Source organism: Dendrobium catenatum, unplaced genomic scaffold (assembly GCF_001605985.2).
Source record: "Dendrobium catenatum unplaced genomic scaffold, ASM160598v2 fragScaff_scaffold_621, whole genome shotgun sequence".
NCBI classification, from domain to species: domain Eukaryota; kingdom Viridiplantae; phylum Streptophyta; class Magnoliopsida; order Asparagales; family Orchidaceae; genus Dendrobium; species Dendrobium catenatum.
The window spans coordinates 1,535,557-1,552,663 of record NW_021319083.1 but is presented as its reverse complement, the minus strand read 5'-3'; the positions used below and the strand labels follow the sequence as shown (position 1 = coordinate 1,552,663).

At 35.4% G+C, this 17,107-nt stretch overlaps 1 protein-coding gene across 1 annotated transcript; it reads left to right on the top strand.

The window, feature by feature from the left end:
- Nucleotides 1–2,913: 2,913 nt before the first annotated feature.
- On the top strand, nucleotides 2,914–16,364 carry LOC110111826 (basic transcription factor 3). The gene is made up of 6 exons (XM_020843849.2): nucleotides 2,914–3,053; nucleotides 5,780–5,847; nucleotides 6,888–7,036; nucleotides 7,127–7,183; nucleotides 7,513–7,551; nucleotides 15,837–16,364. The coding sequence occupies exons 2-6, from the start codon at nucleotides 5,780–5,782 to the stop codon at nucleotides 16,010–16,012; spliced, it is 489 nt and encodes a 162-aa protein (XP_020699508.1). The 5' UTR covers nucleotides 2,914–3,053; the 3' UTR covers nucleotides 16,013–16,364.
- The last annotated feature ends 743 nt before the right edge of the window (nucleotides 16,365–17,107 follow it).

Sequence of the window (17,107 nt, the reverse complement as noted above, 5' to 3'; positions counted from 1 at the left end):
CATTCGAACTATGATTTCAGGAAACTTATAGTCGAACTAAACATATCAAAAATACGAATCCAACGACACCAAATTCAACTAAATCCGAACCCAAATGAATCCAAATCGAAAACCCGAAACACATTTGAAAAGTGCATACCATAAATTATGCCATCAAATCTTGACAAAGTTTATGGAAAAAAAGAAAATAGAATTCTTTTGTTTAAAAAATGGGTGAATGCTATTTTAGAATTTGCACGAAAATAAATGCCATTAATGAAAAAAATGCCATTAATGATCATTTATGCTCACTTAATGAAGCACAAATCATCATTAGGTTCGCATGGTGTGCACACTTTTCATTAGAGAATATATCGTATGAGGAATATTTGTAGATAATTTATCCATTAATTATAATATTATCATATTTATCGAGTCGGAGTAGTTGCAATCGCAAATAGGATTTGAGAAAATTGTCTTAGACAGTTTGGTCATAGAAAATATCAGCCTTCTGAGTTCTCATGATCAAGTTAGAAAAATAAATGCGTTAGATATGACCTATGTTATGAAAGGTAAATATATCGTTAAAAACTAAAATGATAAGATTATAAAATATAAAAAATGACATTTTTTATTACTCAAGAAAATAATAAATAGGCTTATATTCTCCATATAAGAAAGATTTTAGATCTTAACTTAAAATTAGAGAGAGAGAGAGAGAGAGAGAAGTTCTGCAGAGTTTCATTTGATGTTCGACGCCAATGATCATTATCGTTGCTGGTGTTAGACAACCATTATCCATCTTTTGCTAACTTACTAACATCCCTCAACTTTTGTCGATAGATCCACATCTCTTAATTATCATTGCATGACTTTCATCAGCTGATTACCATCATCCAATCATTGTAATTTGACTACAATCTTATTAATAATACTTTCAGCATTCATCAAGATATTCCAAAAGCTATTGATGTCCACTACATTTTATACTAGACAATCTCCATAGAACCTTGATACCAAATGTCGCTACTACAATATAATTGAAATACAACTTTATTATGATATATATACTATAATTTGCTACAACATTGTGTGAGGAAAGTTATTAAGAAATGTTTGAGACCGATTAAAGCTTTAGTTTTCTTTCTCTTGTTATGTGTATTATGCTTTATGCTTTTTAATTTTTGAATACAGTGCTTGTGATTACTATAAGTCATTAAATATTCTCAAATTTCTTGTCCATTATCACTCAATTATGATCTCGCGACCACCACTGATTGATTGCCGATGTCTGCCAACTTTGTCACCCATACACCAACCATTAAAATTAACACCAACAAACATCATTGCCTATAAGATCAATTAATGTCGTTAACACCAACTCCCACCTATTTTGTCGGTCATTCTTGCCAATAACATACATTCATGTCATTGCCTGTAAAATCAAAGCATGTTGTTTGTACAAACGCATGCGTCCACAAACTTAATCGCTAGTTATCACTAACAAAGTTGATGTACACCACTTATACAGTTAGTATACATCATCAACACCAATGGTGATGCCTACCGACTTCATCGTCCTCCATTATCACACTACAAGTGAAGAACACCTAAAGTGACGAATGATATTACATCGAACAAATTCTATTCCAACACAAAGTAAACCCAAATAAAGGTCAATATAAATAAGTGTCAGAGAAGGTTCTAGAAGGAACTCCAAATAAAGCCTAATATAACACGAGCCTACTATAAAATTTCGGCATTAGCTCCAGAATACAGGTGTAAAAAATTGACACGACCCGAAACCCAACCCGAACACGATCTGGAAAAAAAATCCGAGTTTAGGTCAACCCGTATATGAAACGGGTCGGGTTTAGGTTGACCATGGTTGACCCGAATTGACCCATTTACGCATGCGACACACGAGGGACGCAATTGCGCCCACTGGTCTCACCACGGCACGCGACGTAATTGCTCATTCCTATGAAGTTCGAGCTCCTTGCCTCAATGCCTCCGCCAGTCCGTCATGTGCCTCAGCCAGGTCGCCCGATGTCTCAATCGAAGGTTCGACCTACAGGCTGCAGCGGAAGAGAAAGCTGTGTCTCGACGTCGAGGTAGGTATCACGTCCCTAGATAGATCGCCTAACAATCTTGATTTGGTTCCTCTACGGTCATCGTCCTAGCCAGTCACCCACGAGGCCACGACGCCCATGTCCTCCTTCGCGTCAATGGCTCTGCTAGTCCATCATTGCGCCCACGGGTTCGCAGGTAGGGTCTAGTCAACCTAACAACCCGCATAGGTCGGGTCCGGGTTGGAAATCTTCACTTGTTTAGCTAAACGGGTCGGATTCAAATCAACTCGGGTTGGACCCGAACCTGAACTTACATGCTTTAGATTATGCACCGATTGTGGGGCCCAAATAAGTATTTTATTTTCTTTCTTTCAATCTATTCCACGAAAAATAAAATACAAAAAAAATTAAACTCAATTAATGTACAATTTTTATGTGAATGATCAGAATGATAATGTGTTTTGTTTTGTGCTTAGAGATAACATAACATCACAAACATAAATATAAATTTATAAGAAAATAGAAATTCTACTCTTGTAGAAACAAAAATATTAATGTGAGTGCTAATTAATTATTTAAATTTTTATATATTTATTTGTGTAAAATCTACATCTTTATATTTAATTACATTACAATCAAATCTTAAAATCATATAAACATATCTATTAATTTATCTAAAATAAAATAAAATAAATATAAATAAATAATAAATTTTAGAATAGATATATAAGTGTATGAAAGTTCTATGATAATATATATATATATATGTAATGTGAATGCTTAAAGTCAGCGGTTAATTAAACCGGGTCGAGCCACTCAACGGGCCGGCAGTTTTTGTTTACGGTTCGGCTTAAAAGCACCGTCGAGAGCGACCGCCTGATATAAAATGGTAAAGCTCTCGGCCCTCGGGGATAAATTAGTTTCTCCACCCTGGAGCTGGAGTAGCTGAAACCCTTGAGGCGCCGAAGGCCCCGCCGTCCACTCACAGACTCATCATCGGAGGTAAGATCTTCTACTTTCCACTATTAATCTTAAGGATCTTTTCAGTCAAACTTAAGAATCTACGAGGAGCTGGAAATGAATCGTTCCTGCTGAGATCGATTCGATTGTATAGCTTCATCTTTCATTCTGCTATGCGCATCAATTATGTCAAAAGGATAACGACCTCATTCTTTTGATGAAAATCGGAGATTAAGATAGATCGATTGTGCTTCACTTCGATTTGGGAAGTCTGGGATTCCTTGTTATTATTACGTTCTTGGACATTCAGGCGAGTTTTGCGATAGGCGAGAAATCGGGCATAAGGAATGTATTGGGTTCTCTTGAATTGGAATATAATTGCCGGGTGCACTTTCCCCCATCCAGATTATTATTATTATTATTGAATCGCGGAGATGGGTTCTGTTGGTTTTTTGAAGAAAATCATGCTGGTTTGTGTGGATCAGTCCTAGCCGTTCAATGTGGGATTTATGATGGGATGGGGGTATTTCAATTGTGCAGTTACTGAGCTAATTGTCCTCTCTTTTTTTGGTTGGGTAATTTGTAAAGTACGCCGAGCTTTGTTCTTCTCTGTAGTTTGAGCTTTTTTAACTGCATTTAAATTGACCTTGTTATTAATTACAGCGGCAGCCGAGCATTTGAAGAAAGTTAGTACGGAGCGATTTTCCTTTGGTTTGTGTACGTGTGTATTGTTGCGGGGCGAGGGTTGGAAATCAAATGTTTTTGATATAGCTTATTCATCTTCAAATAAAGATGTCAATGACTAATATCTAATGTATATCAATGAATGATGCCCGACATTCATCGTCTAGGTCAGTTAGCTTCCCCTTAGCTAGGGAATGACTAAGCCAATCACCCACAATCATTCGACATTTTAAATTCCCTATCACTTTTCACTGATGACTGAGATGGATCATCTTTCAACCATTGACTTCCATCTTATTAGTTTTCTACTATCCCTTCTTATCAGGAGTACTAAGTCAACCACCCCAATCGTCTGATTTTTACATTCTTTATTGATCATTATTTAACGACTACCAATAATCTATGATTGACGTGCATCATACATATACAACCAACGCTCATTTTCTTGGGCACCCCTTCTATCAGGAGAATGAACAAGTAGAGCAGTCACTTGATACGTGCCAATGATTGACATTCAACATTTGTCGACTATTCATGTCCAATATTCATCTCATTGGTACTTAATCTTAACTCCTATGAGGGGAATGGCAAAGCGAATCGGCAACCGTCACTTGAAGCCTATCAATGACCGACGTCCGACATTTCATGCGTAACTTTGGCCTTAGATGATCACCCACTCATCAGTCAATAACTTTGACCCCCAAGGATTTCATATTACCGTTATAGGATACATGTTTCATGGTTTATGTATATGTGTTATATTAATATATACTCTAATTATGTGGATGTACATTTGTTGAAATTCTTGACTCATATTAGTAGAGTTGTTTTAATTGGGCTAGAAACCATGGTATTTTTCCTTGCTTGATTTTCTATGTAAAAGATATCATGTCTCCTATTTGTTGCTCTCAATTTAATTGTATATGTGAGGATTTTCTTCAAAACTAAGATTATAACATCTCTCTCTGCTGCCTTGAATATATCTAGCGCATAATATTTTGACGTTATCTGTGGGAAACATTTCCACCTACATCAATCATCAATTGTAAAATTCAATGATGGTATACACATTAGGACCTCAACATCCAAATATTCATCACTAAGTAGTATTCTATTCATTTTACAATCAACGAAGACACATCTCCTTGGTAGCACCATTAAAGAAAGCTACAGCGCCTTCTCAAAGAACAATTCAAGAATATAACCATGATTGCAACATTTACAGAGCATTGACACTAGCACTTGATTGTTTTCATACAACTCTTTCCTCCTACCATCTTCTAACTTATTAAGACAATCACTCTTCACCCAAAGCATTTCAAAAAATGCCAAGGTAGTTGTTCCTAATATTGGCAACTTTGCAGCACGAATTAGCTCAAGATTCTATCTAAACTGCAATTTTGAGGTGATGCCCACATTGATGTTCAAGAAGTGGAATTATTTGAAGTGGATCTTGAACAAACTGTTAATTCCACAGAGTTCTCTACATGCAAGGTAAATTTCACGAGAAACTTTTGATAGAATCTTATATCCTCATACGATCCTCGGGAAGGCCCAACATTGTATGGACCCCAGAAAATAACAATGAATGAAAATAGGTAAATTTTATCATCTAAATGACTTTGGAGGGTAGCTAGTTCGGTTGTGTCCCCACTAAAAAGTCCCTTGCGACATAGTTTTATGATTGCTCGTTTCCAGTTTTCACAATAATTAATTGTTTCTTTGTATCTCACAAAATTTCCAATTTTATGTGGCTTAACTATTTATATTATCGTAGAAACCTATCTATCTATCTATATATCTATATATATGATTTATTTATGATCTTTATGCACAAAAACATGACATCCTTTTCATACTGGTTTTAGTTGACAGGGAAGTCTAATATGCTTCATTTCTATAATGGCCTCCATTATCAGTAGATTTTTACAATATTTTTATAGCCTCTCTTTGTACTTTAGGCATTTGCCAATCCGCAACTTGCTTTTATATATTTTTAAAAAAATTTCAGTCTGTGTTTACTCGTATCCATACTTTTTGCAAGCTTTTTGCCTTTATTAAAACTGTGGATGCTTCTCCTACAGATGAATGTTGAGAGGCTCCAAAAGATGGCCGGTGCCGTCCGCACTGGTGGAAAAGGAAGCATGCGGAGGTTTGTTCGTTTTTTCTTCTCCCTGTTTAATAGGATTTTTGGTGCCACTGTTTGTTATCAATGTTTTAAATCCTTTTTAGTGTTCTGACAAGTCCATAGTTTTTTTATTGCTGATTGCTATGCATGGTGGATTGTCTTCAGGAAGATGAAATATTTCCTGATATTGACCCAATATTAATTAAGATGAATAATTTTATTTATTAAATTTATTTTAAGATGAGTATTATATAAAAGTTGATTGATTATATATGTATAAATTTGCGTCCGCCCAAGATAGTCAATTGTTGAGAATGTATTCCATTGAGTCATTCCTGCCCTGGAAAAAAAAAAGTTTTACGCAGCTTTTAAGGTATTTGTTGTTTCATGAGTATGCCCTGAAGGTGCCATGCCATTTGAAGTCTTTGTTACGATTTTGCCACTCCACTGAGATGGCGAGATTTTGGAGATCTTTCCCTCAGTTTGAAATTCAGGGGATTTCATTGCTCCAATGCCAATAACTCGTATTATTAATTGAGAAAAAAAAAGCTCAAAATAGTGCGGAGTATTATATTTCTTCAATTTAGTCTCTCAACTATATAAGATTGATTCCAAATAATCTCTTGAGTAGAAATTAATAGACATTGAGATATAAAATTGATTCTAATGTAGTTCCTTGGCTATACAAAATTGGATCAAATTTCATATAGTCGATTAATTAAATTAAAAATTGAAATTAAGTTGATCACACATGACTAACCAGGTGATTTTTTTGGGATTTTTCACATTATTAATTAATAGAACAATTAAGTTTATTTTGGTGTTAGTCACTTTTGAGGAGTAAAAGTATTCCGTAAGTGGAACTTGGATTATCAATTGCACTTATCTACCTGCATATTCTTCATTGTAGAATTGCCAATACTCCGCCCATTTTGACTAGATTTATTCCGTTACTGATGTGCATTTTGATAAGACGTTTATTAATAGGAACTTATGTTGCCTTTAAATTTTAAAGGTAACTGACCTACTTTTCTGGCCATGTGTTACATTGTGATGCCTGTCAGGAAGAAGAAGGCTGTTCATAAGACAACTACGACTGATGATAAGAAGCTTCAGAGCACACTGAAGAGGATAGGTGTCAATGCCATTCCTGCAATTGAAGAAGTCAACATATTTAAAGATGATTCTGTAATACAGTTCCAGAACCCTAAAGGTAAATATCCAAAACTCATTATTCTTTATTTTCTCACACTATGTCAAGAGGAATTCAAATCTCATTGGGACATTAATTTCTCTATTGTAGTGCAAGCTTCCATCGCAGCCAATACTTGGGTTATTAGTGGCTCTCCACAGACAAAGAGTAATCTCACTTACCATCTTATCTGAATAATTTTTTTTACTTTTAAATAGTGATGAAATGAAATACAGATTGCTCATCTTCAACCTTTCAATTTTTACATGATAACATGTTAGCAATAATTTAATTCATGAAATTTCAAAAAAAACTTTGCCCATGAAATCCAGACCTGCAAACTGTTTGATTTGCTTCAAGATGAATGTAAATAACTTCTTCATGTATAGTCCTTGTCTTAAAACATATTTAATGATTTAAAGACACATTTTGATCAAAATTGTATTCTTTTTCAATTAAGAATGATACTTACATATTTGATATTTTGCCTTCGACAGAACTACAAGATTTGCTACCATCAATTCTCAACCAGTTGGGTATGTTTCTCATCTTCATACTCTGAGTCTTTTATTTTTTCTTAACTTAATTCATTAAATCTCTCATCTCTAGTTTTTTGTTAGTTTAGTAACCCATGCTGGTATATATTATTTATGCTTTTGGACATTTATTTCAAATTTGAACTTCATTCTAGCCTTCTAGGTTTGATGGGTTCTCAAATGTAGAAATATGTTAGTCGCTATCAAATCTTGAACTTGTTTTGCCAAGCTTTTTTGGTTTTCTTCAATCATATTATGAAGAGGCCGGTTGGGATCACTTTATGCTTTGACATAAAATAAAATATATTTGATATCTTAAATATTAATTATTTTTATTTTTTGAATTTTTAATAAGTTTATTTATGAGATGATGATGGTTGTTGGTGGTGTGGTGGTAACCCGAGCGATAGTGATGGTGGTTGCTAGTGGTGGTGGTTAATGTGAAAGCAATGTCAATGGTTGCTGATAATGATAGCAACGGTGACCAATGGTTGAGGCAATTGATATCAGATGTGGAGATTATTTAAAAAAAAAAAAACTCAAAATACTTAAAAATTGTTTTGAGCATTTAAAAAAAGAACAATGACAAAATTAGTGAAAATTAGAAAGCTAGGAAGTAAATCACATCAAGCACAACTCTTAGAAAATCCCACATAAGCAAGTCTTCTAGCCTGAATAGGTTTGATAGAGAATTTGAGATAGGGTAAGGCTTCTACCAAAGCAAAATCATTGCAAGCTCTCCAAATTTGCTAAATAATAATGTGTATGGCAAGCATGATAGGGTGAGAATCAATTTGGCTAACATAGGATTTGTTACCAAGGAATCATGATCATGGTGAGAAAGATGGGTTCAACCTCTAATAGATACCACACCAATTTAATACCTCTTTGATGATATTAGAAATGATAATACAATTGAAGTGAAAGTATTCGAGTTAATGAGCCCAAAAAGATAAAGAATAGAGAGTGTTGCATTGACCACCTCTAATAGATAGAATGTTAACAATCTTTAATTTCAAATCGAGCATCATCTAAGTATATATAAATTAAAATTTGAGCTTAGCCCATTTGAACCAGAAAAAAAAAGAAGATAAATATTATATTTAATGCGAGTTGCTTGGATAGAGGAATTAACCTTGGATAGTGAACATTGTTAAGGTTATCTATGAGGTCCACAAGTGTGGTTGTAGTAGAACTAGGGAGATCCTAATGGTTGTGACAAAGAATAGAAAGATAGGAGTATAGGACCAAGTAAATCACATCAAGCATAACCCTTAGGAAGCACCACAGAAGCAACTTTTCTAGCTTAGTTATGTTTGATAGATAATCTGAGTTGGGGTAGGCTTAATTCTACCAAAAGCAATAGTATTGCAAGCTCTCTAAATGTGGCAAATAACAATGTAAAGCATGATAAGATGAGTATCAGTTTGACTAGCAAGGTTGTTGTTACGTAAAAAGTGTTTTGATTCTATTGAGAGATTGAAAGGTTTATACAAATGATACGAAGTCCAATTAGCGAACCAAATGAGAAAGAGAGTGATCGGTTATCAAAGAAAAATGAAAAATGATAAGCATCAAGATTTGGAACACATAACATTATTCTGCTATCTATTTAATAACTAATTAGAAATTTGATTTTACATCAAGATTTAGAAGATTATATCCTCTTCGAGAAACCCGACAACTAAAACCTTCCGTATCAGTTTCATCTCACCGCAAGATGGTATCCTGAACATGAGGTCGAGGAAGTTTCTAAAGAGTGGGATCATTGCTTGGTCAGTTACGCTATGGGCAAGAGGTCTTATTATGAGTCGTTACTCACTGTTATTAAAAATACATGGAAAATGAAAGATCCTCTTACTCTCCTATCCTTAAATGATGAGTTTTTTTTTTTGTTTTCAAATTCTCATCCCCGGAAGACTATGCCATGGCCTAGAGTGGGGGACTTTAGTTTTTTTTTGCAAGCCACTCATCTTTTATAAATGGTCATCAGATTTTGACCAAAGAGATGAATTCACCTCCCTTCACCCTTAGGTTAAAATTCCGAATGTTACCCATAGGTGTTGGCACCCTGCTGGTATGTACAAAATCACAAGTTTTATAGAGCCAAACTAACTGTTGATTCCTTAACCACATTAAAAACATAGTTAACCTTTGCAAGAGTCTGTGTTCAAATAGATAAATAGACCCATTTGCCTGATGAAATTCACATCCCCCTCCGTGGCTGTGGGCTCTGAAAATTCCATTTTGAAGTGCCATGCCGGCCTCTCCGCGCCATCCGTCTATTTTTTCTTTTAAGTGTTTGTGTGACAATGATGACAGAGAGTTTTAACGAGAATAGGTTCCGGGGGAATTTTCAGAAGGCATATTAGGTTTTAAGATAAGACACTACCCAGAAATTTCGCCCTCATTTTGTGAGGACTTTTTTTTAGTTCTGTTTTCCTATAGGCGCAAGCCCCTATAGTTAATTACCCCTCCTGATAATAGGTGATAACTTTCGATTAAGGCTAGTTGTTAAAGAGGTCATATGGATCATAAATCCAATCTATAATAACAACAATTTTAGGGTTTAAATTTAATCTTATGATGATTTGGATTTTGAAGTTTGGAATTTAGAGTTTATCACCATAAACTTAAAACTTATGGTGGGGGGAATGAAGATGAGCCCGATCAAGATCCCATGATTTCGTCATCCTGGGCTGTCATGATCCCTGGTCTACTTAGTCAGAGGAGATAGTCGACCCAACCTGACAGAAGGTACCTTATCGGTAGCCATGGGTTGCTTCGTCCAAGAATACCTTGTAGACCTGGGTTGATATTTATCTAAGGGGATATATCTGAATCTACCTTAGCTGACAGAGGGCTTTATGCCTATCGAATATACCCTATGATTCATTACTCAAGGGTTTGACGCCTTTAGGGAACATACAGACTTTGGCCGTGATTGTAATATAATGGTGTCATTTTGCGGCAAAATCACCCGATCAGAGGGTACGCCCCACGTCCCTGCTGGCAAGAGACTATTTGAAGATGAATCAAAGTGATACACCCGACACACATTTGCTCTTTGTGATATGAGATTAATTTCAAATTTATCTCCTCCGACAAACGGTTGCGGAAGATGTATGATTTTTAGTTTCAGTTTTAAGGTGATATGTTTCATTTCAGAGATTTAGACTTTTGTTGGATTTGAGATTTAACCCCTCCGGTTGAGATTTTATGTCAACACAGCCATCATCGGGGTGACTTCAAAGCACTTTTATTTTTGTAGGATTTTGGGAGACATTTTGTAATTCAAGTTGTGTTGACTCCAGTCCTTTCGGGGAGTTGGATGAAACTTGAATATTTGACCCGCGTAGCATTCTCGAATCGTTGGATTTGGGACTTAGATGTGACGATTAGAGCACATGCGGGTTGTAGCATTTGACCTTGCCCAACATTCTCGGTAATTAGTGTTTGTAACTTTAATGCATTGACCGGAGCACATGCAGGGTATATTTAGTTTAAGAGATCATATTTAATACATAAGGGACATTTTAAAATATTTAAATATGATCCATTGCGCAAGTGATTTCGTTTAGAAAATGGCCCGGGATTTCATTTACAGGCCTACGAACGTCTTCTGTCCGCTTGTACACATGTTGTGGATCCGGTGGCGTTAATTTATGATTTCTAGATCAACACGATCCTTTCCCTTTCTCACGTATTCGTAATATGCTTCTTTATGACAAGGTGGGTAACCATCGTGGGATGGTGTTAGAAAGAAGACAACTAAGGCTTTTGTTAAAATGCTAGTAGCACATGAATGGTCTAGTGCATTTGAGTCAAAATGAGATATGTCCTAGTGTCATCATCACTCTTGGAATAAATCTCTTCAAGACTATTGATTGCAGAATATCGTGTAGATCTTATGGATAATTTTCATGGATGAACAAGTTTGATATCCTAATCAAATTGTTATCTTCAACTCCTATTTATTGTAGTTAATATAAACATCTACAATGAGCCTCCAACATATGTTGTAATTCCCTTGACTTTAAATTTGTAGCACCGTCAACACCTATGCTACTAAAATCATAACCTTTATTTTTATATCAAAACATAAGTCTCAAAACATATTTATGAGAAGATCATCTACACAAATGTCCTTACCAACTTAATGATTGAGATCTCATGTATCTTTTAAGAATTCCTAAATGATCTAAGAGGTACTATTGCAATTATCATGAAAATATTTTGTGAGAGCCAAGATACCCATTTTGTCATAACAAAATTGCTTAAAGCAAGAGAATGCTAATGCGGAGTATCTTATTCATAATATTCATCATTATGTCGGACTCTAGATTTTATTTGAGATTTATAAATAGTGAGTGATGTTTAGTATGGTGAGGTGCTATTGAATCATTTTCATGTATTTTAAGCCTTCACTATGCATTTGAGTCACTCCGAGTTATGGATCGTGCTAGCTCTTGATATCTTTAGGAGTTATTAAATTATGTCATTCAATTCAATATCTTTTGAATATAGACATTTGTTTAGACATATAAATAATAAATTTCAGTAATACATAAGGGTGTATTGTGCAATGCCACTTGAAATTCCAAATCTCCTTACTTTTTTATTGAAATTAATTAGGTGGAGTGTTCTTTATTTTGTTCCAAATTTCGTACAAGTCCAAAAGATTTTTCTAAGTCCCGATTTTTTGATAAAATTTCGGCAGCCTCCCGATGTCCCCTCCCCGACGTCGGGAGGTAAGGAGTGGCTTGACTCGACTGAAGCGAATCAACGACGAGGATATTGGGTCTTCAGAAATTTTGATTGACGAAGATTGGTTGTAGATCGAATGGTTGCCGATGATTGGATGGAGATTGTAGTTGATTGCAAATGCTTGATTGTAGATTCCTTTTTTTAAAAAAAAATTGATTAAATGAACTTTAATTAAAATTAAATTTTCATTTAGTGTTTTTCCAATTTTTCAAAAATTTGGTTAAGTCTTGAATTTTTAAGAAAATTTTGGCAGCCTCCTGGCATCCCATTTGCCATTTCAAATCAGCCTGGTCGGAGCGAATGGACGGCCAGGGTTTTCGAGTTGCTGTCGGGTCCCAGAATTGATCTTTGGAAGCTCCAATTAACGATGATTGGTTACAAATAATTAGATGTCGGTTACTTGTCGAAAATTTGGTCAAGTCCTGAAATTTTGAGGAAATTTCGGCAGCCTCCCAGCATCCCCTCCCCGGCGCCAGGAGGTAAGGAGTGGCTCGACTCGACCAGAGCGAATCAACGACGAGGAGATTGGGTCTTCAAAAGCTCCACTTAACAATGATTGTTGATTGCTGGTTGTTGGAGACTTGTTGCAAGTTCCTAGTTTGAAAATTGCCTCTCTTTTCTCTCATTCTCTTTTTTTATATGTATAATTATATATTATATTATAATATTATAATGTTATATTAATATACTATAACACTATATTAATATTATATTATACTATTATATTATAACTAGGATGGACTTCAGGCTTGTAGAAGACAGAGGATGACGACTTGCTAGAGTTCATATGAGAGAAGGCAGGCGTCGGAGGGAGGGACGGCGAGTCCAACGAGGTCGACGGGCTTGGCGATTTGTCCAAGGTGAGTCTTCCGAAACTCCTTGCTTGCGATTTCTTCCGGTTCTCAGAGTTTTTGTGTGCGTGAGAGGCCCGAATGGGGGAAGTGTTATTTTTATGTCGTGAGAAGAACGACAGTTATGCGAGATCGTGGGGTAGTTTTTGTCCAAGCCTTGGGGTTTGTCGGTTATGCAGTTATTGGTCAACAATGGCAGACCACAAACTCTTCGAGTTGAGTATGACCGGAGACCTTGGCCTTTTCTCGATTGTGGATCACTCATTTACTTGCATCACATTTGTCCCATCAATCCCTTAGAGGCTTAGACACACCCCCTCCTCTCCCAAGCCCCAAGGGTAGAAGCCAAAGCAAAAAAACCAAGGCCCTGTAACCAACCTAATTCCTTCTTTGATGCATGATAGCACAACCAAATTATTCAACAAATAACTCTTCCAATCTTGCTAACACACCTAATATCTCCACAAGCTCCATTGAAACCAACTCGCACAAAAACTCAAAATCCAAATGAATTCCATATCTTTTGCCTCTTCGATTGTGAGAAGCTTCAATGGGCTCGACAGAGTTTTTAATGTTATCATTTCCTACAAGCTTAACCTCGTATGTATTCTTGAGGCAAAAATTAATGCCTCCAACTTTCTAACCTATGGTTTGTGCATAACCATTGATGATTTCACAATGAAGGTAGCTGTAACAATTTCTCTATGTCAAATCCGGGAAGGATTTGGTTGAAGTGGAATGCTTCTCTCATACAATTTGACAAAATTTATGCTAGTCAATTCTTTCATGGGGAAGTTCTCTTTGGTAATGCTACATCATTCTTCCTCTTTATGGGATGCTCTTAGAAACATCTGCTCGCTCGTATGTTACCTCTGGCCTTAAATCTTGGGTTTGTCTTGGTAGACTTCTATTGCTACAGACATCACAAAGAGAAAAAGGAGGGAACTTGATATCTAACAGTAGGTTATGTGATTTTAATAACATGATTTTTAGTACTTGACCTCTATGAGTCTTTATATTACTTGGTTTAATAGCAAAAGTGACTCTCCTATTCATATAAAGCTTGACAGAGTACTTGTCAACAATATTTGGCTTGACACCTTCCCTACCTCTTTTTATAGAGTTAAAAAGCCCTAAAAGTTCTAACCACTCTCCTCTAATCATTCATACCTACCAACTGCCCAATCTTAAACACATTTAAATTCAACAATTATTGGGCTAAAATGCCTCAATTTTGGGATGCCTTCAACCCTAATAGTAGTATTGACCCTATTAACCCCTACATAAACTGAAGTTGTTGAAGGAGCGTATTAAAAAGAAAAATTGGAGCTCCTTACTCTTATCTCTACATATGAAAGACTTAGCGTTTCGACAAGCATCTTGTTTTGAGATAAACACGAACCCCTCAGACCTATCTCTAAATAGTAAGGTTAAATAATTTGAAGAATATATCTTACATAGGGGTGTCAAAATGGAAGTTCGAGTCGGGTTCCGGTCAAACCCGAAATTGATATGAGTCTAATTCAATTGACCCGAACTCGACCTAGTTTTGTGAATATCAGAAATTTAGACCCGAACTCGACCCGTCGGGTTACCAAGTTTAGGGATGTCAATTCGGGTCAACGGGTCAGGTTTGGGTCCAACCTGCCTTGACCTGGGCGTAAATGGGTTGACCTGAACCCGACCTATTTAGCCAATGGGTCAGGATTTACAATCCGGACCGCCTCGCTTGTGTTGCCGAGTTGACCCGACCTGTGAACCCTCTTGCAATCCTGTTTTAAGACACCAATCAACCATCTCCAATCTCGAACACCTCCAATCCTCCGCCTGCGAGTGCGATTCCCGTTCTGTGACTGGACAAAACCAAGCCAACTTCGCCTCTGCTTCGATTGAGGTTCAACAACCCTGTCCGACCGAAGTGGCGAAATCTTGCGTTCGAAACACTCTCCAATCCTCACACTAGTGTGTACTCCCGTCTCTCGCTTCCACTTGTTTGGCCGACCGAACGATCCCACCCCCCAAATAAATAAGCGGAACTTAAGGGTCTAAATAAATTTTTTTATAAGCAAGAAATAATATGAAATAAGTATGATATTTTAGGTACAGTGTTGTAAGTTGAAAAATTGTGTCTAAATATCTCATCAAAGTGAGTTTGAAAATAATTAAATTTCTTTTGAAATTAGTGGAATATAAAATTTCCATAAATAATATGCTTTGAGTTCTCAGAAGCAGAAACATCATGGTTAAAACCCCCTCAAGCAATCTATGTAATGGGACTTGAAAGTATCAATCGCCTCTTTTTTGAATGCGAGGTCTCATTTTCTATATTAACCTCAATTCTTCGTATGTTCACCGCTCTTCCTGCTCCATTTGAATGTATCTCAAGTACTGGATTTTATTGATGATTCCTTAATTGCGCTCCCCAAGCTTAAAAACTTTTTTTATTGCATCTATTGTATTGAGGCTTTGGCCTTTGTAATTATTTTTTATGGGCTAGTCCCTTATTTTATCCAAAAAAAAAAAAATTTAAAAAATAACTTGTTTATTTAAAAAAAAGGTAAAAGAGACAAAAATAAACAAATATGGTTTATAAAATTAATAACAAAATTGTTAAAATTAAATTATGTCGGAGATGTCCTGAATTTTTATTTTTATTTTTTGCTTCAGGACCTGATAATTTGGAAAACATCAAGAAGCTTGCAGAGCAGTTCCAGAAACATCCACCTGGTCGTATTAGCGAAGCTGGTGGCGTTATCCTGGAAGAAGACGAGGACGAGGACGTTCCTGAGCTTGTTGGAGAGACATTTGAAGCAGCTAGTGAGATCCAAACAGCAGCTGCTTAGAGAATCCTAAATTTAGGCTTTATTTGGGATGGCTTTCTTTCTGCTTCTTAAAATAATTTTTTAGTTAAAAAAATAAATTATTTATACTAAAAAGCTGCTTTAATAAACATTAAGAAAGCCGTCATAAACTAAGCCTTAGATTCTTGGCTTACTCTTCTCTCATACTCATCAACTGCTGCTGTTTGGCCATAAGCATGAACTGCAGCTTCCATCCTTTTTCAATTTTTGGTTTTATGTTATTTATTTCTGATAATATATTTGCAGTTAAGATTATATAAGATAATGTAGCAGCTTGAAAAAAATTACTTTGATTTTGCATTTGTTTATGTTGTAGTACTATCTTTTATTATTATTATTTCTGCTTCTTCCCAATGTTTTGCTGTAAATAAGACTGAATAGGAGAAATGAAAGAACCATATAGAAGAAAACTAAGTTTTCGTTTCAGATAATTTTTTATTATAAAAATTTTTTGTACTAATTTTTTTAATTAAAAAGTTGTTTTAAAAAGTAATAATAAAGCTATCACAAAAAAAATTTAAATGGTGCGAAATTAAGGCTTCATTTTTTTATTATTTTTTAAAATAATTAAAAAAATTATATTAGAAAGTTACTTAAGAAAATTATAATCATCCCAAACAAAGCTTAAATTGGCCTATAAAATATAAGAGAAATTATATAGATTATATACATATTGAAATATCATCAAAGTATATCATTATACACATTTTTTATGGAGCACATAAAAAATGCGCATGACAAATATGTGCATTTGTGACACACTTCAAAAAAATAAATACACGATGAATATGTAATTACATATTCAATATACAAAAGGTTATTACATATTCCTGTATTCCTCATATAGAGTTATGCATGCAGATCATGCTAAATAATTTCTCCATATGTAGGGAAATGTATTTGTTTTCTTGAGCTTGTTTTAAAGTAGGTGAATGCTTGAAAGGAAAGAAAAGGCAAGTAGTGATTTTGATGTCTTGGATTGAGAACTTGACCGTTGGTAGGTTAGGTCAGGTAATCTCCACGGGATAGATTCGGATCGAAATTTTTGACTTGTTTGTCTAATCAAGTTGGGTTCAA